The sequence below is a fragment of the Patella vulgata genome, chromosome 2 (genome assembly GCF_932274485.2).
Source record: "Patella vulgata chromosome 2, xgPatVulg1.2, whole genome shotgun sequence".
Classification (NCBI taxonomy): domain Eukaryota; kingdom Metazoa; phylum Mollusca; class Gastropoda; family Patellidae; genus Patella; species Patella vulgata.
Genome location: NC_065880.2, coordinates 83,849,036 through 83,876,245, shown reverse-complemented (window position 1 = coordinate 83,876,245; position 27,210 = coordinate 83,849,036). Strand labels below are relative to the sequence as shown.

The 27,210-nt window shown below is 41.5% G+C and overlaps 2 protein-coding genes across 2 annotated transcripts; one reads left to right on the top strand and one right to left on the bottom strand.

Moving 5' to 3' along the window:
* The first annotated feature begins 1,629 nt into the window (after positions 1 to 1,629).
* On the top strand, positions 1,630 to 24,417 carry LOC126812110 (inactive pancreatic lipase-related protein 1). Its single transcript, XM_056098399.1, has 9 exons — positions 1,630 to 1,636; positions 14,488 to 14,641; positions 15,511 to 15,673; positions 17,355 to 17,583; positions 18,184 to 18,435; positions 19,744 to 19,977; positions 20,848 to 20,953; positions 22,692 to 22,877; positions 23,951 to 24,417. The coding sequence occupies exons 1-9, from the start codon at positions 1,630 to 1,632 to the stop codon at positions 24,024 to 24,026; spliced, it is 1,407 nt and encodes a 468-aa protein (XP_055954374.1). The 3' UTR covers positions 24,027 to 24,417.
* LOC126812133 (serine/arginine repetitive matrix protein 2) lies at positions 23,800 to 27,059 on the bottom strand. Its single transcript, XM_050538391.2, has 2 exons — positions 26,863 to 27,059; positions 23,800 to 25,154 (listed from the first exon to the last, which is right to left on the bottom strand). The coding sequence occupies exons 1-2, from the start codon at positions 26,918 to 26,920 to the stop codon at positions 24,229 to 24,231; spliced, it is 984 nt and encodes a 327-aa protein (XP_050394348.1). The 5' UTR covers positions 26,921 to 27,059; the 3' UTR covers positions 23,800 to 24,228.
* Positions 27,060 to 27,210: the final 151 nt, after the last annotated feature.

Sequence of the window (27,210 nt, the reverse complement as noted above, 5' to 3'; positions counted from 1 at the left end):
TATTAGCGTCTTGTAAACTGGGATCTGGTGCTGGATAAAATTCACAAGGTGTGCTATTTGGTCGTATGCTACACGAGCTAGAAGTGGCATACATGCTCGATGAGGAAGAAAGACTATAATCGTCATAGTAACCACCAGTACTGAGCGCATCTACAGCTGCGTTTCTGATTTGTGTGGGGGATAGAGTTGGTGGGGGCACTGGGTACATCTTGAACATATCTGCATAAAGCTGTCTATCGTCATAGTACCCATCAGTACTGAGTGCATCTGCAGCTGCGTTTCTGATTTGTGTTGGAGATGGACTTGGTGGAGGCACTGAGTACATCTTGAACATATCTGCATAAGGATGGCTATCGCTGAGCTGTAAATTATACTGCTTCCATGGAGGGGTCGGATAATAAACGCCATCTCTTAACATCGACTGGTGATTTATCATCGGAACTGGGTCACCAATGGCATCATCCATCTCAGCATGTCCCTGACAGAAACGTGGGTCAACAGAATGTGCATCATCATAATAATCCTGGTAAAAGGTATGAGCCACAAGATCATCCATGTCCCTTAAAACATCGCCGCCATTTTCTTCTATGTAATCATCGGATAATTCCAAATCTGTGTTTATCTGTTCTGTGTTTGGATAAGAACATGGACCACAATTTGAGGGTTCAATTTCGTGTTCCAAGGTTTGCAGGTGCTCTAAGTCTGTATCATCTATCTGTTGACTATTTATGCTATCTACTGATCTTCCCATCTCATGCAAACATGCTGTTTTATCGTCGGCAAATCCCATCGCCGTTTCCTCTCCCCGAGCCAAATCAACAGAATTATAAGGTAAGGTCGGTTCATTTTGCTTAGAATGTTGTGAGCTAGAAGTCCACTGAATGTCAACATCACATAACCTATCGGCTTTATCGTTCTTTGGTGGATCTTTAGGATCAGGCGAAGTAGACTTATTAGGTATGGTCAATCTATAGGGCTTAGATTGGTGTGAGCTTGAGTTAGATCGACTGTTGACATCGGATATATCAGCCTTCGGTGGACATTTTGGACCAGGCGAAGTAGACCTAGCTACATGAACATAATTATTAGGTATGGTCGATCTATAATGCTTAGATTGGTGTGAGCTTGGGCTAGATGGACTGTAGACATCGGATATATCAGTCTTGGGTGGACATCTTGCACCAGGCGAAGTAGATTTCTTGGTCTTTGAAGCTTCATCTATACGAAGAACATTTGGTGGCTTAGCTATAAAAGGTTTCGTCATTAATCCTAGTTTATGAGATATCTGCTGTCCATCAGCAACACCTTCTCCAACACGGCTACCAGAATCCCTACCAGCTTTATTACTCATCCTGGCGCCTTTATATGAAGCGGAATGAGACGTTCGCTTAGCTTGATGTTGTTTGATCAGATAGGACTTGACCAGATAGGGCGATTTAAAGTGTTCACTTCTAGAACCTTTCTTGACTGAAGATTTGCGAGATGTGGATGAAGCACTTATGGACAGATAAGATTGATCTTGCGAAGACGAACTGTGGACGAATGGGTTTTCTTCCAAAAAAGGTTTCCTTTTCCCGACCCTGCTTCTTCTCAGTGACCGCGGGGGAATCCATAAATCGTTTCCAAATAATGTCAGGTTTGTCCTCTTGACAAACGTTAGTTCAATTTCAATATTTTTTTCCGGTTTCATAGACTTTTTGTTGTATTGTTGACCGTTATTTGGACCTTTGTAGTTTTTGTTGTGTAAGAGCAAGTCTGTTGTCGACTCTGAAGCATTTTTATTGGTCTTGTGAGATTCTGATTGGTCATTCGATTCTCTATCACCCGTATTCAAATTCTGGAAATGAAATGAAAATGAAATGAAATGGGGTTTAACGTACTACTGTTCTGCTCCGAACTGGGCTAATGAAGACGGGAAATTTTGCCCGGACAGCGGCACTATATACGACCTACTCTTATATCGAATTCCAACTGTCACGGGATCTTTTATGTGCACGCCAATTTGTACACGGGACCTCGGTTTTTCGTCCTATCCGAACGACTAGACAGTTGTCCTTGTCAGACCCTACGTCCTGGACCACTGACAAGGGGGGACCACGCCGAAAAGATCTGGATGAACTTTTCGGCCAATGCAGGGATCGAACACTCGACATCCAGGTTAGCGAGCCAGCGTCTAACCCACTTAGCCACCGTGACCCCCTCAAATTCTGAAAAGCAGTTTTAAAAAGAAATACAAGTATTTAAGTAAGCTTACGTTTGTTTGTTTCCGAAGAATTGGAGTTTTTTTTATCCATAGTAATGAGGGAACCTCGGTCGCTCAGTGATTAAGACACTGGCTCGCTAACCAGGTGGTCCCCGGTTCGCTCCCGATGTAGGTCGAGAAGTTCCTAGAGATTTTCCGCCGCGGTTTCCACCTTTTCAGTGGTACAGGACAATGTCTAGTCGTTCGGGTGGGACGGACAATTGAGGTCCCGTGTACACATTGGAGTGCACGTAAAAGAGCCTTGACAGACCTCAAAATAAGAATTTGCCGTAGTGCGGCTGTCCGTCTTCATTAGCTCTGTCGACGCAAAAAAGTAGGCAGATAACCCTATTTCATTTCTCTGATCATCAAATCGCTCTCTACTGTAATTCGCCATAGCCGTATCGTTAGCGTTGGCAGTATTTGGTTGATAGAGGCGCACACTCGGCAAACCTCGGCAGATTCCGTTACTCTACATCTAGCCTCGGTTGTATGACGGTAAGTGATATGTACCTACGCCTATACAATTGCGATGTGGCACCGCGGTTTACTTATTAGGAAAACTTGCCGCTTTTAAAAAGACGTTATCAAAATTGCGTCGTTCGAAGCGTGTGTAGAATTTTCAGTGCAAAGTTGTCCTTGTTTGAAGAAAATCGGATAAACTTGAAAGAAAAACAACTTCAGACTTAAAAATATTTGTATGATAAAACATTCTTAAAAGGCGTCGTTCCAATGGCGGACTTTCAGGGTACTGGAGGCGTAAACAAACTATATTGAACGTAACTCACGTGTGATGACGGCGCCTTGGCGGCCAGCTTCGCCTCTTCATTGATTATATGGGACCAGTCACACGTAGCTAGCAATGACTGTCTCGTTGTGAGTGGTAGAATGCCGACAGTCACCAAGCTGAAATCTGTTAATTGTATCAGATGACTCCCAGACGTCACAAGTTTCAGGTTATCACCTATTAGAATAAAAGAGAGAGAGAGAGGGAGAACTGGGGTTTAACGTCCATTCGACATGTCATTTCGGGACTAACACATGGTTCAATTTGATTTCAATAATACGCTTGCGCGCAGGGATCTTTAGCAGTGGGAGGAAACCGGAGGACCCGGAGAAAACCCACGAGGTTGGACAGGCGACCCTACTCCTTGTCACGTACAACCGGGGAATCGAAACCACGCCAGTTGACTCAATGACAGACCTTATGATACAGCCCGCTCGTGCTAACCATTCGGCCATCCATCCCCACTACAATGAAATATTTGCTATGAAGGGTGAAGGTGTGAGGTATGGAGTACTTTACTTTAGTTAAACTCATACCATTTCGAAGGAGTGTTAGGATGTAAAACCTAATTTTAATTTCAATCTGATTAAAATACTGGGCCCTTATTCACGAAAACTTAAACTAAGTTACAACCAAAATTTTAAGAAATACTGCAACTTCATTGGATATATGCAAATTGATTTTACTGGTCAGCCAATCGAATTGCAGTATTTCTTAAAATTTCGACTGTATCTTAGTTTAAGTTTTCGTGAATAAGGGCCCAGATCTATATTTCGTTGTTTTTTTATACTTTCGATGGCCCTACACAACATGAAGATCTGACCGGTTGTAGTGATAGGTCAGGGGTCATGAGAGAGGCTTTCGAACCTATGACGTCAGATATTTGATTAAGCAGCATTGGTGTTTCTAGTGGATTACCCAGTTTCGCACACCACAAGCCAAACGCTCGCCGTAACAGACCGTTTCATTGGCTAATCCCTCACATCATCCAGAACACGCCAATAATAACAACTAGATCCTAGTGTGGTGCAGACAAGTAAAACGAAATTTTGAACTATACAAAACGAAACGAAATAGGATCTGTGTTTCAATCAGATTGATTTTAAATTGACTTGTACATTACCGCCACTCATTCCACTGGCTTTAATTCGTGTGAGCGTATTCAGCTTAGAGATAGCGGTACCTTCTCAACTGGTTTCTCCGGTTTCCTCCTACAGGACACCCCTGCGCATGCGCTTACAATAATGAAACAAGACAACCTGTTCGCGATATCACAAGCAGACGTTAAACACAACGAACAACACCAATAATCCATCCAACAGACCCAACAGTCGCCTATTTATCCTAATGGAGCTAATATAACAAGTGACCTACTTTGACCATTTCGGTACGTCCAGTAGTTGAAAGCAGCAGCTTGGCTCGCTGTACAGTTTATCAGTGAGGCATAGTTTAAAGACTGGGTCAATTGGTTAGTGACCAGGTAGAAGAGGGCGTTGTAGGACTGAGGAAAGACACGAGTTAGCACTGAGCAGGGAACAAGGAGATCTGGATTCTTAGGCTCTATTAAGCCCGGGAACTCTTTATCATCATCATCTACTTCTGGACCTAAACTGGAAATGAAATGAAATGAGGTTTAACGTCCTACTCTTTTGGGGCCTGTTTCACGAAATTTAAACAAAGATAAAATCCAAATTTTAGTAATTTGATTGGATAATATTAGATTGATTTTAGTGCTTAGCTAATCAAAATTGAAATATCTACTAAAATTTGGATTTTATCTTTAGTTAAGATTTCGAGAAACAGGGCCCAGCCCCGACTGGGCTAATGAAAACGGGCATACGCCATACAGTGTGCTATGAGAGAAATTTTGCCCGAAAAGCGGTGCTACGGCCTACTCTTATATCGAATTCCAACTGCCAAGAAATCCTTTACGTGCACGGCAATGTGTAGATGGGACTACGGTTTTTCGTCCGATCCGAAGGACTAGACAGTTGTCCTTGTTAGGCTCTCCGTCCTGCACCACTGACAAGGGGAATCCACGCCAGAAAAACCCGATGAACTTTCTCTGCCAACACCGGGAGCGAACCCGCGACCTCCATGCTATCGAGCCAGCGTCTTACTCACTTAGCCACCGTGATTCCACCTAAACTGGGAGAGAGGGGCCAACTTGTAGAGAAGAATTAACCGTTTCTAGACAAAACCAGATAACGAATTGCAAATTTTTTAAACCACTTCAAGCACAATATTGGTGTCAGCCATTATTAAATATGTGACAGTACTGGTTTTAAAACACAGTCCAAATATAATTTTAACATAGTGATCATTGCTACGATAGATGTAGTGACGTCCAATTCTTTTCATCTACAGCGGAATTATCAGTGAAATGAAATTCGCGAGTGTGTCTGTTATAATCGCTCGTTACTTCAGTCAGTTAACTCGTGTTCGTCATTTTTGTCGTCACTTCCCGTTTCTTCAAAAATGAAATGAAATGGAGTTTAACGTCCTACTGTTCTGCTCCTAACCTGGGCTAATGAAGACGGGCATACGCCATACAGTATGCTATGAGGGAAATTTTGCCCGGACAGCGGCACTACGGCCTACTCTTATATCGAATTCCAACTGCCAAGGGATCTTTTACGTGCACGCCAATGTGTACACGGGACCTCGGTTTTTCGTCTCATCCGAACGACTAGACAGCTTTCCTTTTTAGCCCCTCCGTCCTGCATCACTGACAAGGGAGAACCACGCCGGAAAATCTGAATGAACTTTCTCGGCTAATGCAGGGATCGAACACCCGACCTCCAGGCTAGCGAGCTAGCGTCTTACCCACTTAGCCACGTGATCCCCCCGTTTCTTCAAGTGTTTGTTACACACCTACCGTAGCAATGATCTCTGTGTTAAAATTATATTTGGAATGTGTTTAACCAGTTATCTAATAATATCTAATAATGGCTGTCACCAATATTGTCCTTAAAGAGGTTTAAAAAATTTGCAATTTGTTATCTGGTTTCGTCAAGAAACGGTTAATTCTTCTCTACAATTTGGCATCTCTCTTCCAGTTTAGGTGGAACCACGATGGCTAAGTGAGTAAGACGCTGACCCGATAGCCTGGGGTTCGCTCCCGGTGTTGGCAGAGAAAGTTCATCGTGTTTTTCCGGCGTGGATTCTCATTGTCAGTGGTGCGTCTACTCGTTCGGATGGGACGAAAACCCGATTTGCGCTGATCAAGCTGTGTCTTTGATAATTTAGCAGTTGATAAAAACAGAAGAAATTGGAACCCTTTTGGTAAATATGTAAATTCTTTAAAATATAACTTAAAATCAATTCTCACACATTGTTAGCATTGTTTAGTTGAACCCGTATGCTATATTACAACATATGCCACGCTTACCTGGAAACTGAATGTGTCTTTGAATATTGTGTGGTGTGATGCTGCTGGAGATGCAGAGATGGCAATCGTATCGAATCTATATATAATAATCAATAATAAAATGAAATGAAATGGGGTTTAGCGTCCTACTGTTTTGCTCCGAACTGGGCTAATGAAGACTGGCATATGCCATACAGTGTGCTATGAGGAAAATTTTGCCCGGACAGCGGCACTACAGCCTACTCTTATATCGAATTCCAACTGTCAAGGGATCTTTTACGTGTACGCAAATGTGTAATGAACAAATAAAAACATACCCTTCAACACAATGCGGAAGTAATTAGTGAAGCCTGATTCACAAACGACAAAATAACAATTTTATAAAAAAAAACGCGTAGAATTCATCAAGCATATGCGTAAACGGGGGAGGGGGGCTTTAGTCATTTGATTAGCCGAAAAACGCCCAGAAAGCGCCCCTGGACCCTGCCTAAAATCCCAGGACAGTAGCCTTCCCCCCACCCCCAAATCAAGAATTGCTTTCGTTGGCCCCTTGACGTATCAATGACAAAGTAGTATCAGTTGTTTAGTAAAGCGTGTAGCACACTCTGTCATATGCGCGACACCAGCCATTTATGCCACTGCAGAAAAACATGTATTATATATGGATGTTTTCTTGATACAAATTCAATCTTACCTTTGTACAACTGACCCCTTGGTTTCGAAATGGGTTCATTTGCTGTTTGTGGCCTCTTTGGGGACGACGTCCGTTCTTTTTGTATGCTAGCTGTTTTGGGACGAACTATGCTTGTGATTTGGCCAGAACAACTTGAGCACTGGAACAAATAAAAGATAAAACAATATTTCGAGAAAACAATAATTATGGTACTGGTAGCCTAGAGTAACAACTGCATTGTAAAATAAGTACAGTCGTGGGGGGTGGGGGAGGGTGGATGGCCGAATGGTTAGCACATGCGCGTTGTATCATATGGTCTGTCATTGAATCAACTGGCGTGATTTTGATCCCCCGGTTGTACGTCACAAGGAGTAGAGTCGCCTGTCCAACCTTGTGGGCTTTCTCCGGGTACTCCAGTTTCCTCCCACTGCTAAAGGCCCCTAGGCGCAAGCGAATTATTGGCCATGTGTTACTCCCGAAATGACCTAGTTTGTGTCGAGTGGACACGCACACACACACACTCAATCGTTAGTTCAGTTTATAGGCAATGATGTACTAAGGAACAAAAGAATAATCTCTTGAGCAGTTCCAATGGTCTGTACAAGAGTTGGTATGAAGCAAATAATTTGGTAAAATGCTCGAATGTTTTCTTTTTTCTTTATTTTTCAAAAAAAAAAAGAACCCCAAAAAAACAGGTAATGGAAATCTCACTTCCGTTCACAAAAACTTGGTCAAATTTGTTTCTGGGGTAACAAAAAAAATCATTAAAGAAATTTATAATTAGCAAAAGGTATCTTTGAAGAAACACATCTTTTCATTGGCTACACGAGGGGGTCAAGCTAGGTCAGTTGGACATATTTCGAATTCCAGATGTCAACCTGGTTCTTTTACGTACACGCAAGTGTGCACGTGTACCTCGGTTGTCCGTTCCATCCAATTTTCCGGCGTCAAGCTAGGTCAGTTGGACATATTTCGAATTCCAGATGTCAACCTGGTTCTTGTCCGTTCCATCCAATTTTCCGGCGTGGTTCCCCCTTGTCAGTGATGCAGGACGGAGGGCCTGACAGGGACAGCTGTCTAGTCTTTCGGATGGGACAAAAAACCGAGGTCCCGTGTACACACTGTCATGCACGTAAAAGATCCCTTGACAGATGGAATTCTATATTAGAGTAGGCCGTAGTGCCGTTGTCAGGGCAAAATTTCCCTCATAGCACACTGCATAGCGTATGCCTGTCTTCATTAGCCCACTTCGGAGCAGAACTGTAGGACGTTAAACCCCATTTCATTTCATTTCCGTTCCATCCGAACAACTAGGCATTCTCCACGCACCACTGACAAATGGAAACAGCACCGGAAAATCCCAAAGGAACTTTTTCGGCCATCACCGGTGGGCGAATCTGAGGCCTCAGGGTTAGCTAGTCAGCATCTTACTCACTGATCCATCGCGGCTCCCGAATTCCCACTAACACGTACCTGTTTATTTGTATATTCACATGTACTGGATGACGTTTCTTTGTGTCTTTTTTCTACCAGGGCCGTTAACTCTAAGCTATATTTCCAGACTTCCTCTAAGGAAACAAGCAAGCAACCCAAAGAAACCATTTTAAACTGACGAAGAAATAAATTTTGTTCTGTTTCTGTACAGGCATACATCGATTTGAGATTCATGGGGTATCTTAATAATTCCTTTAAACAGTTCCACACAATCCTGCATTCCTGATTCGTACACCGTGAAAACATTATATGTTTTACATCGAGCCATGCCGCCATCTTATTTTCGTCTTTATCAATGAAGGGGATTTTTTTAATAACCTGGTCAGGTATTCGGAACCAAGGTTCTTCTTCAGTGTGTTCATTCGGGGATGTCTTTGTTAATCTCAGCTTTTCTTCATCTGTCGAATTTTGATTAATTTGGGCCTCTCGTTCGTCAGTTATTTGCACCATCGTTTTGACATTTTCGTCAATGATTGGAGTCGGGGAGGGATAGAAATTATAAACATCAAAGACTTTCTTTTTCGTCTTCACTCTTCTGGTGTTTTCTTGACGAGCGGTCGAAGAGAGTGAAGCATTTTCTGTCAAACTGTGATGACGAGGTTCAGACTGCGATTCGTCGCAGTTACAGGATATAGACCTATTTACGACACCTAATGCGCCATGGTCGTTGAATACTGGTAAAACAGGTTTATGAGGGGTTAAAACTTGAGTTTCACTTTCGATCTTCAATGTACAAACAAAACTCGTGTTCTTATTCATCTTCAAGTTTGTTTTTGGCAATTAAATTTCTGAAAAAAGAAGGAAGAAAAAAGGTAAAGAAAATGTTAACTTTAGTAGACCCTATTCATATTCATTGTGCTTGATAACCGACAAGAGGATAGCCTACTTGTCAAACGTCGTGCTTATAATAAAGGCGGTGGTTAGGCCTATTGTTACAACGAGTCGTAAAAATAGTCCTCAGGCTATTGTTACGACGATGCTTTCACAGCCCTCCATCGGCGAAATTAAAAACCGAATAGTCGTAAAAATAGTCCTAACCCTAACCCTATCCCTTCCCATCTCTTAATTGCTGCCTTCAGTTCTGATAACGTTGAAAATACTGCTCCTTTTTCGATGCTGGTGTTGGGGAGATTGGCAGCCATTTTGTAATTCGTTCTAAATTTGGCTCAGACTCGTCGTAACAATAGCCACCGCCTTTATTATAATAAAACTAACTAGTGATTGTTTTCTCATTAAAATTCTGTTCTGCTAATAAAATGTGTTTCTCAATCACTCGGGGGTTGGATGGCCGAATGGTTAGCCACGTGAGTTCTGTATCATTTAGTCCACCTGCGTGGTTTCAATTCCCCGGTTGTACCTGGCAAGGAGTAGGGTCCCTGTCCAACTTTGTTGGTTTTCTTTGGGTCCTCCGGTTAGCCTCCCGTTAGCCTTCTACTGCTAAAAAAGACCCCTACGCGCAAGGTAATTATTGAAATAAAATTGAACCATATGTTAGTCCCGAAATCACCTAGTTTGTGTCGAGTGGACGTTAAACTCATCTCTCTCTCTCTCTCTCTCTCTCTCTCTCTCTCTCTTAAATATCCCATTTCTAAAGCTTACAGTTTATAGTTTTAGTTAAATAAATAAATATATAAATTTAGCCAATAGAAAAATACATAAATAATTTTAGCCAATAGAAATAATAACTATAATAAATAAATCATTTTTAAACAATAAAAAGTGTACCTTTAAGTTGGCACCATCCTCTTTTCAAACTTTACTTCCATTCTCGCAACGTTACGTGTGGGTTTCATTTTGTTTACATCAGTAACCATTTACGTCACACTGTTTACACGTACGTCACATTAATTAACGTTGATGTATTTTAAAGACCAAAAATTAATCGAAACAACAATGTTAAACACACATTATGCAAGAGCTAAATTTGGCTATTGCAGGTCTTTTTTTTAGGTCTGAAATTTTATCTAAATTATTAATTAGACATTAATTAACTTATCCAGACTATAATCAACCTGACGTCATCGCTAGCTTACGATATTTATTGGATTATAATCCGATCTGCTGTTCAACACACACTGATGATTAAATTAAAAAAATGGATAATCGAGACTATGTTTTATCGTACCGACTTTACTTATGATGATCGAGGCTACGCCTAAAATTAAATCGCTAAAATTCTCTGTTCAGAGTGGATCAATTTGACCCGAATTCCATCTTATATAAGTACCAAGATAACTATGTCTGTATTTTGGCCATATAGTTAAAGTTTAAAGGGATTGCCGCCGTTATCAATACATTCATAGTAAACCCTTTAAAGATACTTGCTCGCGTACAAACTGAGAGATTTGATGATATAATTGGACTATAAACATATTCAAACAAATTAATTTATCAAAAATTTGCTTCAAATCTCTATTAAAACATTGTATTCGCGCGGAAATACCCCAAAATATTAAAAAAAAAGTTTTTAAAAGCCATGTTTGTTCCCTAACTTGATTGAAGGGGGGTCCATTTTTCAGAATGTATATTTGTCATTACTTACTGTCCATTTACCATAAATATTGAGGCCTGAGTAGATTCTTGAATTATTTTCTGTCAACTTCTTCTTCCGCCGGTTAATTGCAGAGTCTGTTATACGCTTACACCTTTCAATGTTCCCCAAACCACTTGATCAAGAAATAACCGCTCCCTCTTTCAATCTAGCATTGAATAAGCCGCCCGGGAAGCTGCCGGGTTGCCAGTTAGCGATACCCTGATATGTTTGCCCAGTGCTTGCCTCATGGGTGTTTTTCGGGTAATCCAGTATTTTTCTAGTAAGATTGGGCGTATATACTTTCCATCTACTGTATACCATTTTTGCCATACTTTTATTGGAAACTATCCCCCGATCAATAATTACCGTGAAAGCAATGAGATCAAATGGGGTTTAACTTCCTACTTTTCTGCACCGACTGGGCTAATGAAGACGGACATACGCCCATACAGTCTGCTATGATGACATTTTGCTACGATCTACTCTTATTTCCAATTCCAACTTGCAAATAGGGTTATTTTCCGTCCCATCACGACGTCTGGACACTGTCCTGTGCACAACAGGGAAAAACCACGCCGCAAAATAACAAGGAACTTTCTCGGTCAATATCGGGAGCGAACCCGAAACCTCCAGGTTAGTAAGGCAAAGGCTTGCTCGCGGGGCCACCGCGGCTACCCCCCCCCCCCTTTAAGCCAGTCTAGCGGATCTTTACCGGATGGCCCAGTATATGCCAGACATGGTAACTGTGCTATTATTTAACTAATAAACCTGAACCCTGTGGGAGAGGCGGGGGTGGGGGGGGGGCTGGATGGTCGAATGGTTTGCGCGTGCGCGTTGTATCATACGGTCTGTCATTGATCAACCGGCGTGGTTTCCATTCCCCGGTTATACGCGACAAGGAATAGGGTCGCCTGTCTAACTTCGTGGGTTTTCTCCGGGTCCTCCCGATTCCTCCCACTGCCAAAGAACCCTATGCGCAAGCGAATGATTGACATAAATTTGAACGGTATGTTAGTCCCGAAATTAGCTAGTTTGTGTCGAGTTGACGTTAAACACACATCCCCCTCTCTCTACTCTCTCTCTCTCTCTCTCTCGTCTGTGTCCAAGAGTTGTTTCCTATAGTAGACTATCCACTAAGAAGTTGGTCCTGCGCTACCCCACACTGATCCGCAGTGAATATTCGCTTGGCCGCTACAATCACTGATAAGGATGACATCGATGCGACTTAATGACTACAAAATATTAACTTTTTTCTTTCGACAAATTAAATTCTGAAACATTTTTTTTTTAGTATTAGAAAAATAAATAAAGGTGTTTGAAGTATATCTTGATAAAAAATATTCCATATTTAGCGTAAATAGGTACAGAAAATAGTACGCGGAGGCGTAAAATGGGTAAAACGATATAATTCTGCCCGTACCAGTTCATATTACTACGTTCGATGTAAACAACGCACGTATGACCATCAATTTGACGTTTTTTTCTGTTTGTTTACTCTGAATGCTTTCAGAAGTACATTTTTTACCGTCTAATCTGATTGACCTGCTCGTGTTTGTTTTAAAACAACAAAAACAAGCCACAGAAGTAATCTTTTTTGGCGTTATCGATGCCATCTTGCTTTGTTGGTAAACATTGTGATGTGACGTCACCCTTAGAACTACAGCGGACCTTTAAAGGTCAGTCATCTTGGACAGAGATAAAAGACGGATGTCGCATTAGGTCTGTAAAACAGATTGGCGCTACCCGTGTATAATTAAGACGGGCACACGCTCTCGCTTTGAACCCACAGAAACTGGTGACGTGTTATCGAAGATTGGCTAAGTTAGCAGCAACTAAGTTAAAACTAATTTGGCAATAGGGCTGCCAACTTTGGTTTAAAAATAATTCCTTTAAAATGGTATCAAGGTTTTATGATTATATCCAGATGGTTATACAACGATAAGATAAGGCTGAATGAATGAAACGAGCGTTAAGACCCGATTGATAAGAACTTACCTTTGGTCTTTGAAAACACCAAGATGGTGGTTTATCCGGTGAGCGTGGCTCTGTTCCTTTTATCACTATCTCAAGGTAGGTAAAATTTAGACAAAGGAATTTAATAACTATAGTAGATGTTCGATTTAATCCCCCAATGATTCTGCCGTAAACACTAGCCGTGGATGACCAAAATGTCTCGCTTTCGAGTCCCACCATAAGGCTGGAATAAGGTCGAGATTTGCAAGCGGGTTCTCGTGTGTATTGTCAAACGGGACAGAATGACAAAAGCCTATTATATATTATACAGTTATTAGCAGGTGGATGTTACAGGTGAGTGGAACATTATACACACCCCCTCCCCAAAACCCATAATAGAGTTTCCGAGAGACTTTAAACCCCAAACTTTTCACTTTTATCTTGACATGCGCAGTGCATGTTCCAGAGATTAGCGCTCCAACATATCTCTAAATGTACAAAAGTACATAGTGTCTGCGATATCACCTCGATGGAATCGAACGTTAAATAAAGCTATTTCACACAAAGATAACAGCCTGCTTACGTGACAAGAGTAGGGTTGTCTGTCCAGTCTGTAGGTAAATCCGCCACTGAGTAGGGGAATGAAGTGAAATGGGGTTGAACGTCCTATTGTTCTGCTCCGACTGGGCTAATGAAGACGGGCATACGCCACACAGTGTGTTATGAAGGGAATTTTGCCCGGGCAGCGGCACTATGACCTACTCTTAAAACGAATTCCAAATGCCAATGGATCATTTACGCGCACGCCAATGTATGCACGGGGTCTCGGATTTTCGTCCCATCCGAACGACTAGACGGCTGTCCTTGTCAAGCCCTCCGCCCTGCATTACTGACAAAACGAAACCACGCCGGAAAATCCCGAAGAATTTCCTCGGCCAATGCAGGGATTGAACACGCGACCTCCAGACTGGCGAGCCAGCGTCTTACCCACTTAGCCACCGTGGCTCCAAGTAATTAAAGAGAGAGAGAAATTGGGTTTAACGTCCACTCGACACTAGGTCATTTCAGGACTAACATATGTTTATTTCAATAATTCGCTTGCGCGTAGGGGTCTTTAGCAGTGGGAGGAAACCGGAGGACCCGACGAAAACCCACGAGTAAATAAGGCGGCCCTATAATTTGAGTATAGCTTACAAAGTAAATGTGATGATGTGATAAATAATAGACCGGGGTTTAATATAAGCTATGCCTGTTCCCCAATCCCTATTCAGATACAAATCTGAATAAAAATATTGCTTATATAAAAAGATAGAGAAAATTACACACAATCAAAATGTATGAACCAAGTCTAAACAAAAAGGAAAACTTAGGACGTCTAACCTCATTTCCATTAATTACTTTGCCTACAAAAATGTCTTGATTTTTTCTATTTTAGCCTTTATTTTAACTCCAAAGAAGACTGAAGTATGTTACGGCGACCTAGGCTGTTTCAATGATCTACCGCCATTTCAAGGTGGAACTCAACGACCTATTGGTTACCTACCCAAAAGTCCCACAGAAATTAATACAAAATTTCTTTTACGTACTAGGTTTGTATTCATAATTTTGAAACATATGTTCAATAGGGTTTGGGAGTCGCGGTGGTTCAGTGAAAAACCAGGTGATCCCAATTGAGTATTCACTGGTGTCTACTGATAAGTTCATAGCTGTGAATGACTAGTCACTGTCTATATTCCGTCTGACTCGCCATGTTTTTATTTTGCAAAATTCAAATATTTTTCATATATATTTAGCCAGGCGTGCCGCTATTTTTTCATGTATTCCAAAGTGTGCCGTTAGCCAAAAAAGGTTGAGAACCATTGCCCTAGTCTAGGGTTTGCTCCTATTACTGGCGGAGAAAATTCCTCGGGATCGTAAGACGTGGTTTCCTCTGATGGATGATGCAGAACGGAGGGCCTGACAAGGGGAGCTGTCTAGTCGTTCGGGTGAGACAAACAAACGATGTCCCGTGTACACGTATACATCTTTACACTGTTAGAATTCGAAATAAGAGTAGACCGAAGCCCTGGCCAATTTGTCCCTATAGCACATTACATGGCGTGTGCCCGTCTTCATTATACCCGGGTGGGACAGGACTGTAGGGCAGAGAGTTTAATGTCCACTCGACACAAACTAGGTCATTTCGGGACTAACATATGGTTCAATTTTATTTCAATAATTCGCTTGCGCGTAGGGATCTTTAGCAGTGGGAGGAAACCGGGGGACCCGAGAAAACTCACGAGGTTGGACAGGCGACCCTACTTCTTGTCACGTACAACCGGGTAATCGAAACCACGCCAGTTGACTCAACTGACCTAGTTGTCGACTGAACGTTAAACCCCATGTCCCCCCACCCCCAACACTTTCTTTCTCAGTGACATATTTGAATATAGGTCTAATCATGTTTATCCGTTTTCAGAGCCAAGCCTACATCTGACGTCCAAGACATCATCTCTGATAAGGCTTCTGTCCTGAGTTCCAGCTACGATGGCAAGAAAAAGACCAAAATTGTCGTCCACGGATTCACACATAACGGCCATCGCCAATGGTTACAAAACATTGCAGCAGAATTTTTGAAAAATGTAAGTCTGTTTCTTCCATTCTTTTAAATCAAATATGTGTCAGATTTAACCAATAACTGAAATGCATTGTTTAAATTTTAGAGGGTTACCATCTTAAATTTGTGTAATCAAGAAATGTTTACATGAAATGAAATGGGGTATAACTCACCCTGATTCGCAGTGAATATTCGCTAGGCTGCGACAATCACCGACAAGGATGATATCGATGCGACTTAATGAATCACAAATATTAACTTTTTTCCTCCGACAAATCAAATTCTAAAAAAAATAATTATGTATTAGAAAGATAAATAAAGACGTTTAAAGTATTTGTAGGTAAAAATTATTTCCTGTTTAGTGTAAATGGGTATTAAAATGGGTAAAAGGCGCCATTCTGCTCGAATCAATAAGGTCTTATGTAAACAATGCACGCGCCATTTAGCCAATGGTTGACGCCGCGTGATATGACGTCATGTGTTGAAGGCAGTCATCTTTTACAGAGATAATAGAAGACTTTCGAAACTCTGTGAAACAGATGGTGTATAACGTCCTGCTCTTCTACACCGGCTGGGTTAATGAAGTCGGGGGAGAAATGTTTACATAATTATAACCAATAGATCGACACTATCCATACGGGTGCAGAGGGCGATGTGAGGACCGAATGGACTAACGCGTGCGCTTTAGATCATAAGTTCATTGGGTAAAGTGGTGTACGGCTTCGATCCTACACTTGTACGTGACAACCTCGTTGGGTTTCTCCGGGCCCTCCGGTGCCCCACCCCACCCTCCACACTCAAGCGTAGTCGCAAAATAACCAATACGATATATTAAATATGTCTGCAAGTCAAAAACTTTCAATAATGGCGTAGATAATATTAACTACACTATGTACATAATATAATTTTAAACTGTCGTTTGTATATCTGTCTGTTCAGGGTTGGCGTCTCACTAGGGATGCCCCGGGGCTGAAATTTGGTGTATTGTGGTAGCTCGGAACGGGATGTAACATAGGTCTGTCTGGTGGCGATGAGCTACCACTTCCGGTTTCCGGGTTATGCTACTTCCGGTACATGAAAATATCTGTGCTACGCCGGGTGAACCGCTAGTATACGATAAAGAAATGAAATGGGATATCCTTACTTTTGTCCTACAACCAGAATATATGGAGACGGACATACGTCACGCAATGCGCTTTAAGGGAAGTTTTGCTCGGCAGAGGGTTCATTAAACGTGGTCGCTGAAGCGTAACACCATTGCCCAAGGTTCTTGTAGATCATTGATGTGGACCCGTTTTAGTTAAATATACATTATGTAAGATTTAGATAAAGATCTGGTCGTTCTTGCTATAATAGTTCAAACATAGATAATAAAAAATTATTGTTTTGAAAATCTCATTCAAATTACTTTATTCTGTGTAAAGTTATGAGTTTGAGCAAAAATTAAGTCAGATTGTTTATTATCGTAGCTACGGCACTTGAGAATCGAGACTTCGCCCCGGTCATCTATTTATTTAAATAGCGGCTGTGTTTTAATCTACTTAAAATCGGATCCATCCGATGGTCCAGGGAGTTGATTATGGGCTTGTCATCTTAAATTTCAAATAATAATTTATATAACATTTGAAGCCAGAAAAAAGAGACCTGCAATATGCAAATTGAGCTCTTACATAATGCATCTTTAAGGTTTTGATTTAATATTACAGGAAGATATGAATGTTATTATTGTTGACTGGCAACAAGGTGCGGCCATACCATACGACCAGGCTACAGCTAATACCAGAGTTGTCGGAGCACAGGTAGCTCAACTTATACACGTGATGATGAACGCAACGGGGGCAACACCAGATAAATTCCACGTCCTTGGTCATAGTTTGGGTGCCCATATTGGGGGTTATGTTGGTGAACGTGTGAACAAACTTGGACGAATCACAGGTAAAGTTCAGTGGTCTGATCCCATTTCTTGACATTTATAAGAAACTTTGCTAAGCGAGTTTCGGGGCCGCGGTGAATCGGTGAGTAAGACGTTCGAAAGCCAAAGGAAGACACAAGTTATCCTTCTTTTGACTTCGACAGTTCCGTTTCTTCAATTCTTCGTTACTCATCTATCGGAGCAATGAACTCTGTGTTAAAATTATATTTGGAACGTGTTTAACCAGTTCTATCACATATGTGATAATGGCTGACACCAATGTTGTCCTTTAAGTTTTGGGGCCATATTGTTGCATTACCCGGAGATACGGTCGACCCAGTGACGACCAAGTATTGAGTTAACCACGATGTCGTAACAGAGAAGAGTATGAACCTTTCAGAAGCTAAGGTGGTTTGTGGGCGGACTGAGTAAGCAATTGACCTAACGCTTGTACCCGCTGCGAAGCGGAGTCGCCGCTTGAATAACATCGTGGGTTTTCTCCTATTTCTTCAAGTTTGCTGAAGCCTTTTTCGCGTAATAGATATATGGAATTAAGTATGTCATATGTCCGACTTTAAAAGATCTAGTTGAGTGGACTTTAAATCTGTATTTCACCTTTCCAGGTATTGATCCTGCTGGACCATACTTTGAAGGAACACCTCCAATAGTTCGTCTTGATCCATCTGATGCCGAGTTTGTGGATTGTATACATACCGATGGTTCCGGTGTGTTGTCTATTGGTATGGGTACCAAACAGGCCATGGGTGACGTAGACTTCTATCCCAATGGAGGAGAGAATCAACCCGGATGCGATACTAGCGTATTGGGGAAGCTGGCGCATACTGTCTGGAATGCGGCAACGTTAGGATTATATGGTATGTATATTTTGATCATATAGAGGGAAGACGCAGTGACTCGGTGAGTAAGACCAGGAGGACTTGGGTTCATTCCCGGTTTTGAGCGTGAAATTTCCTCGGAAGTTTCCGGCGCGGATTTCCCTTGTCAGTGGTGCTGGGCGAAGGAGCTAGCAAGGACGGTATCTAGCCCTTTGGATGGGACGAAAAACCAAGGTCCTGTGTACACATTGGTGTGCGCGTAAAGAACCCGTGACAGTTGGATTTCGATATAAGAGTAGGCCGGAGGGCCGCTGTCCGGGCAAAATTTTCCTCACTAGCACACTATAATGGCGTATGCCCGTCTTCATTAGCCCAGTATAGGAGCAGGGCCCTTATTCACGAAAACTTAAACTAAGATACAATCGAAATTTTAAGAAATACTGCAATTCGATTGGCTGACCAGTAAAATCAATTTGCATATATCCAATGAAGTTGCAGTATTTCTTAAAATTTCGATTGTAACTTAGTTTAAGTTTTCGTGAATAAGGGCCCGGAACAGTAAGACGTTAGACTCCATTCATTTCATTTTTCTCCGTCATCATTATCCCAGTCGGTGCAGAAAAGATGGACGTTAAACCCCATTTGGTTTCATTCACTACCAGTCATACTGATGATAGAAGTGACATTTTATACAGAAAAGCAGGAAGCTAAACCTCATTTCATTTCATTTCACACTATGGCAAGGAATTTTAAATATTGACGAATAGAACATATTCATACAATCGGATTAAAACACAGATCATATTTCGTTTCTTTTTTTATAGTTTATAATTTGATTTTAACTTGTCTTGACAACACTAGGATCTGGAAGAGTTGTTATATAACCTGCGTTCTGGGTGATGTGAGGGATTAGCCAATGAAACGCTTTTCTGCAGTGAGTTCTTGGCTTACGATGCACGGAACTGTGGGTATCCTACTAGAAACATCAAATGTCAAATGGTTAATCAAATGTCTGACGTCATAAGGTCAAAAGCCGCACGTGTGACCCATGATGCGACCTCCCACTACCACTCAAATTTTCATGTAGTAGAGGTCATCGGAAGTATAAAAAACCGAAACGAAATATAGATCTCTATTTTAATCCGATTGATATTTATATTGCATATTTACGCAATAAGATTACACTAAGATTTTTTTCTCAATTCGTTTTTCATTTTCCATCGCTTTATATTCGTGTTTTATGTTACCGGGCTCATTTTTACATTATTTCGTCGTATATTTGAGATAATCTGAACCATAAACACGAAACAAATTGCAGTTATACTTTTAATTTGATTGACATTTCAGGTGCCGAAGCCGCTGTATCTTGTAGCCATGAACGTTCGTACTACTTATTTACAGAAACTATCAACTCACCCTGCCCATTTAAAGCCTTTCCTTGTGCTAGTCAAAAAGATTTTGATGCTGGCAAGTGTCTACATTGTCATGGTAACGGCTGTTCTAATATGGGTTACCATGCCGACAAAACAGCCGGAAGGGGTTCATTGTATTTAGAAACAGAATCAGCATCAACTTTTTGTGGTAAATAATCTTATATCACGTAATAACTTTTGCCATCAGAAAAATGTTTTCTTGGGATTAATGCACGTAAAAGAACTCTTAACAGTTGGAATTCGATATAAGAGTAAGCCATATCACCGCTGTCCGGGCAAAATTTCCGTTATAGCCAACTATGTTGCGTAAGCCCAGTCGGAGCTGAAAAGTTGGGCATTAAACCCAGTACCAGATTAACCATTAGGCAAATGAGGTGCGTGCATTAAGACCAGCCAAAATCCAGACCAACCTTGTGCGTTTTCTCCGGGTTTTCAAGTTTTCTCCAACGTTTAAAAACCCCTACGTGCTAACGAATTATCGAAAATGATAAAACCGTATGTTAGTCCCTATATGACCTAGTTTCTGGCGACTGGACGTTAACCCATCTCTCTCTCTCTCTCTCTCCCTCTCTGGGCGTGGTTGTTTTTTATACATTAGAGGGTCACGGTGGCTCACTGAGTAAGACATTGGCTCGCTAACCTGGAGACCCCGTGTTCGATTCCTGTGTTGGCCAAGAAAGTTCAGCGACATTTTCCGGCGTTGTTTCCTCCTTGTCAGTGGTGCAGGACCAAGAGCCTGACAGGGGACATCTATCTAGTCGCTCGGATGGGACAAAAAACTGAGGTCCCGTGTACACATTGGATTGCACGTAAAAGACCCCTTGGCAGTTGGAATTCGAGGCAAAATTTCCCTCATATTACACTGTATGGCGTCTTCATTAGCCCACTAGGAGCAGAACTGTACAGCAGGACGTTAAACTTCATTACATTTCAAAGACAGGCGTGGTTGTCTTTTTAAACATTAATGACAATGTTGCTACTTTAAAGAAGATATACTCCTAGTTTTGTTATATTACAGATTACCACTATCAACTTAATATATCATCTGAGAGCGCCATGGATGGACTTGTTAAAGCTAAATTACATGGAACCAAAAGCGATACTAACATGCTACCCCTGAACAAGTAGGTATTAATCGAATAAACTATTATAATGGAAGAAACATAATATTATTTAATTTATATTCGATCAGTTTGAATCTGTACCAGCATGGTGTAGATCCGTGGTTCTGAACCTTTTTTTGTCAACTGCACACCTTGGAATACATGAAAATATAGCGGCACACCCGGCTAAATATATATGAAAAATATTTGAATTTTGCAAAATAAGAACATGACAAGTCATAGATGGCATACAACCGTAGACACAGACTAGTTAGAGACATAGAATGACTCAAACTAAATAAAGAAAAAAACCAGAGCTATGAAATTACCAGTAGACACCAGTAAATGCTCAGGATCACGTGGTTTTTAGCATTTTTAAATTTCGCGGCACACTTAGGAAGATCTCGCGGCACACTGGTTGAGAATCACTGCTGTAGATTAACCATATTCAATTCTATCTGTACCCTGTCGAGGACAAAGACAATCTGATTAAAACACAGATCCTATTTCGTTTCGTTTTTTTTTTATAGTTCAAAATTTCGTTTTACTTGTCTTTACTACACTAGGATTTGGAAGACTTGTTGTATAACTCGCGTTCTGGATGATGTGAAGGATTAGCCAATGAAACGGTCTGTCACGGCGAGTTTTTGGCATGAGGTGCACGGAACTGTGGGTAACCCACTAGAAATATCAACGCTGATTGATTAATCAAATGTCTGACGTCATAGGGTCAAAAGCCGCCCGTATAACAGCTGACGCGACCTACCACTACAACCGGCCAGATCTTCATGTACTAGAGGCCATCGAAACGAAATATAGATCTTTATTTTAATCAGAAGGGAATTAGATCGTCATTCAGAGGATGTACACATGTTGCGCGCATATGTCTCAGAATTATTATTCAAGAGCTTTCTCGTTCTCGTCCCGATTCTTCAATTCCATGCAAAGCCAAATCAATGATAAAAGGTTGATATTTTCATAAGATTATATTTATTTATAAAATGCCCTATACACAATACCAAACAAGTGTCGCGATCCAGACGAGACGACTTGTTGTCGATAAGAGTAGAGACTTCTTACCTTGTCAAAGTTTATGGGTATACTGTCATTTCTGGTGAAATAGTTCCGGCTAGTTAATTCGGACTAAAGAGGCTGGCCGTTCAATTCTGACTTGCGGTTGTGGTTTCTATCCCTAGTGTGAACGTATGTGGCTTGGATATAGTGGCGTCTTCTCAACCTCGTCGGTTTACTCCTGGTAATCCGTTTTCCTCCCACAGGAAAGACCCCTGCGCGTGCGCTAAGATAATGAAAATAATTTTAAAAAAAGACATATTGTCTGCGATATCACCTTCGGGTTAAGCGGACGTTAAACACTAAGAACAACAAGACGACGGAAAGTAGTGAGAGGGAGAGATGGGGTTTATCGTCCATTCGACACAAACTAGGTCATTTCGGGACTAACACATGGTTCAGTTTTATTTCAATAATTCGCTTGCGCGTAGGGGCCTTTAGCAGTGGGAGGAAACCGGAGGACCCGGAGAAAACCCACGAGGTTGGATAGGTGACCCTACTCCTTGTCACTTACAACCAAGGATTCAAAACCACGCCAGTCGACTCAATGACAGATACAGCGCGCATGTGCTAACCATTCGGCCATCCACCCCCCCTAGTCATATATTACAACAATATCTACTAGTATGTATACTATTCTAATATAACCAGCAATCAATTACTGATTGTATATTACATCTAATTATAGGAAATCAGAAATATACAATAGTGGCAACGTGATGAGTCATTTAATAAAGACAAGAGCTGATATTGGTACCATCACTGGTGTAACATTGGAGTATGATAAAACGGCTAGTATATTAACTAACTGGTTATACCCGGATGACTGGAAGTTAATGGGCGTGTCTGTTTTCAGTGGAAAAGATGAAACATCGTAAGTACTTTAACGGGCTTTTTAGTTTTTAAAGGCAAAAATCCAGATTTCTCAAGAGACCGTAGTTAACAGTGGTTTACGTATGTAATACCCCTGTCAGACCGGCCTGGCGTCCTTACTGCGCTGCTACGGCGACGGAAAATTGTCTTAGAGCGCGTGGTAAAAGCGTGGTGGAAACGCCAGATGTGGCGTGGTCTCCATGGTCGCCAATGATCGCCGAGTCACGGCGTTTTTTAGAGCATGTTCAGAAAAAGCCAAGGTTCTGCGATCTGACCCGAAAAGCTGTGAGAACGCGGCTTTTTTCAAGTGTGTAATTTTTTGTTGGGACATTATCTCGCGTCGTGTTCACGTTTGCCGGCGACCTTGTGCATGTTCTGGTCGTCGTATGGTCGCAGTAGTGCTTTACGGGCGCCACCCTAGTATGACGGATGGGGGGGGGGGCATAAACAAAGTGACAAAGTGTGAAGATCAATTTTGTTTACCTTGTATAAAAGGAGATGGATGGCCTGATGGTTTATTGCATGCAATTTAGATCATAAGGTTTTGTCTTTCGGTCACGGTTTCGATTTCCTTGCTTGTACGTGACAAGGAGTAGGATCGCCTGCACAACGTCGTCGTGGAATTTTCTATGGGTCTTCGTGTTTCCTCCCACTGCTAAAGACCCCCAAGTTAATTATTAAAATAAAATTAGTCCCGAAATAACATAGTTTGTGTCGAGTGGACGTTAAACAATGACTTATTGGTAAAGTCACATTGAACCCGAAACAGTAGCACCTCAGGACCATGATTAAGTTTTGCATGAGTCCTCATTAACTAGTTGTATTAATCAAAATATATCTGGTACAACTCCTTTAAATTTTAAGATATCCTGGCAGTACAGTAACTCATCTTATTTTCTAGACATTATAACAAACCACACAAGGGGAATAAATCAAAAACTTTAGTACACATATATATATTTATCCAGACACCCATGGATCAACAATCTGTGCCGATTTGATGAGGATGGGGGTCATTAAAAAGATCGAAAGGAACTTTAAAACTAAACATTTATATATTGGATTTTTTTTCAGAACCAGTTTCTGTGCGTATGGAAAATCACTGAAGTCACATTCACAGTCAGATTTCAAGGTGACTGGACACTGTTAATTATGAATGAGTAGTAGAATTGTCTGTTTCAATTTACGTATTATTGGTAGTAATTGTATAAAATGAAAGTAGAATTGTTTGTTTCTCTTTACGTAATACTGGTATTAATATATGATTAAAACCTTCCAACAATACGTATTGCTTTCTATATCTATTTAATATAAACCCACGATATAATTCAATGTCACAGGTACGGAAACAATCACACGCATATCCCACCAATGGCAATAGCCTGATAATGTTTACCGAATGCTTCACACATGCCTTCTCCCATAGCTCGATTTAGTTCACGATTTCGTCTCATATTAGCATTTTGATAAGCTCCGCTATTCTGCCGGCTTGTTAGATAGTCAAATGCGGTCATTTTGTTGTAAAATGGCGACCCAGGAAAGGATTGCGTCTGCTGGCCTCGTCCACCCTGACTCTGTTGTTGGCCTTGACCCTGTACGTTACTTTGTCCTTGGCTTTCATCTTCATTTTGACCTTGCTGCGACCCTTGACCTTGATCAACATGCGGATTCTGTAAGTGATCGGGACGGTTTTGCCTATCTCGATTTGTAAATCGGTTTCGATTTCTGTCCTGAGAGTTTGGTTCTGGTGAAGGGTTACTCAGTCGTCGTTGGATTAGGTCCCAGTTAGACTGATCATACGCTGATTCTACTGGCTGAGAGCCTCGTCGTGGCGGCGGGTTTGAATCGCTGTCGTCACTGGTCGTTGTCAAGGTCGAATCCGGGTTGGTTAATGGCTCCCTCGTTGTAGTTGAAACTGGCTGAGATCCTCGTCGTGGCGGCGGGTTCGAATCGCTGTCGTCACTGGTCGTTGTCAAGATCGAATCCGGGTTGGTTAATGGCTCCCTCGTTGTAGTTGAAACTGGCTGAGATCCTCGTCGTGGCGGTGGGTTTGAAGCGATGTCGCCACTTGTTGTTGTTAAGGTAGAACCCTGGTTGGTTAACGGTCCCCTCGTTGTAGTTAAAACTGTAGATATTGTGGAGCTAGATACCGGTGATGTAGTTCCTTGGGTATTAGGGGGCAGTGTTGTTGACACTGAAATACGTTGTAAATCGCCACCGGAAGTCAGAATATGTCGTGCCCTAGATCTGTGCCTTCTTCTGTCAGCTGACTGTGAACCTTTAATAATGATAAAAAAATACGTCATTTTTGTGATTTATGAAATGAAATGAAATGGAGTTTAATGTCCTATTGTTCTGTTGCGAGTGGGCTAATGAAGACGGGCATACGTCATGCAGTGTGCTATGGGTGACATTTTGCCCGGACAGCGGTGCTACGGCCTACTCTTATATCGAATTCCAACTGCCAGGGAATCTTTTACGTGCACGCCAATGTGTACACGGGACCTCGGTTTTCGTCCATCCGAACGACTAGACAGCTGTCCTTGTCAGGTACTCCGTCCTGCACTTGTCATTTATGACAGTCTGAGTTAGAATTGTACAACTTAGATGGCCGTGGTGTGTATATATCATAACAATAGAGAGAGAGAGAGAGAGAGAGAGAGAGAATGGGGTTTAACGTCCACTCGAAATAAACTAGGTCAATTCGGGACTAACATATGGTTCAATTGTATTTCAATAATTCGCTTGCGCGTAGGGGCCTTTAGCAGTGGAAGGAAACCAGAGGACCCAGAGAAAACCCACGAGGTTGGACGGGCGACCCTTGTCACGCAGAACCGGGGAATCGAAATCACGTGAGTTGACTCAATGACAGACCTTACGATGCAGAGCGCACGCGCTAACCATTCAAAAAAAGATAAAGTAAAATGAATATATTCAAAAAATCAGTCAAATTACTTCATTCTATGAGAAGTTATGCGTGTTTGAAGTTTTGACAAAATGTAGCGTGGATCGTTTATTATCGTAACAACGGTACTTGACAATCGCGACTACGTCTCGATTATCTATTTTGTCGTATAAGTCCTCTAATCGATTGAAGATCGAAGCCATCCGATGTTCCAGGGGGTTGATTGTCGGTTTGTCATGTGAATAAATGTCTACATAATAATATATATAACATTTGAAGTCAGAAAAAGACCTGCTATGAGCCTATTTAGCTCTTACTTGATGCATCTTTAAACAATTGCTCACTACTTGACAAAAACTAGAGAAGCCAAATCGAAACGTCGATCACTATAAACAGTAACTGTATTTCACTGAATTGTGAGGGGTTGGATGGCTGACTGGTTAGCGAGTGAGCGTTGTATCATAAGGTTTAAAACTGAGTCAGCCGGTTGTACGTGAATAAGGTCGCCTGTCCAACCTCATGTGTTTTCTCCGGGCCCTCCCACTGCTAAAAAACCCTACGCGTAAGCGAATTATTGAAATAAAATTGACCATATGTTAGTCCCGAAATGGCCTAGTTTGTGTCTAGTGGACGTTAAACTCTCTCTCTCTCTCCACTGATAACTCACTTTTTCTCTACTGAATTGTGTCAGTCCAATTACTAAACGCCTTTGAAAGAATTTAAAGAACGTATACAAGAGCATCATACTATTGGCGCAAACTGAAAATAATTTCCCAGTTTTAGAATTTGCGCAATCCTCCACACCTTACCTTTAAGAGAAATGAAATGAGGTTTAACGTCCTACTGTTCTGCTCCGACTGGGCATACGCCATGCAGTGTGCTATGGGGGGGGGGGGATTTTGCCCGGATCTTTTATGTGCACGCCAATGTGTACACGACCCTCCGCGCTGACCTACTGACAAGGCGAAACCACGCCGGAAAATCCCGATGAACTTTAACGGCCAACATTGGGATCGAACCCCCGACGTCACTTAGCCACCGTGGCTCCTTGGCTTTAAGTACATGTTTACATATGTCTTACCTGTGCATACGAGAGTTATAGTCATAATAAGAACGGATATTAAAAACACCTTTTCCATTGTAGATATCTACACTACAAGACACAGGGTATAATATATGTAATATAGTCTTATATAAGACAATACGAGAGTTTCTTATGAACAGTGTAAACACGAAATATATAGATAGTGTACCGAATGTTGTTGAACTTGGAATAGTAATGATGTGTGTTACGTCTTTTCGTCAGTCATTCTGTTATTCTAGCCATTATTTATCACTTTCTGGTAAAACGATAAGACGACGAACTATACATAAAGCTCCATAAACATCAACGGTTTCAGATAACAAGATTCTACCATGATCCTTATAT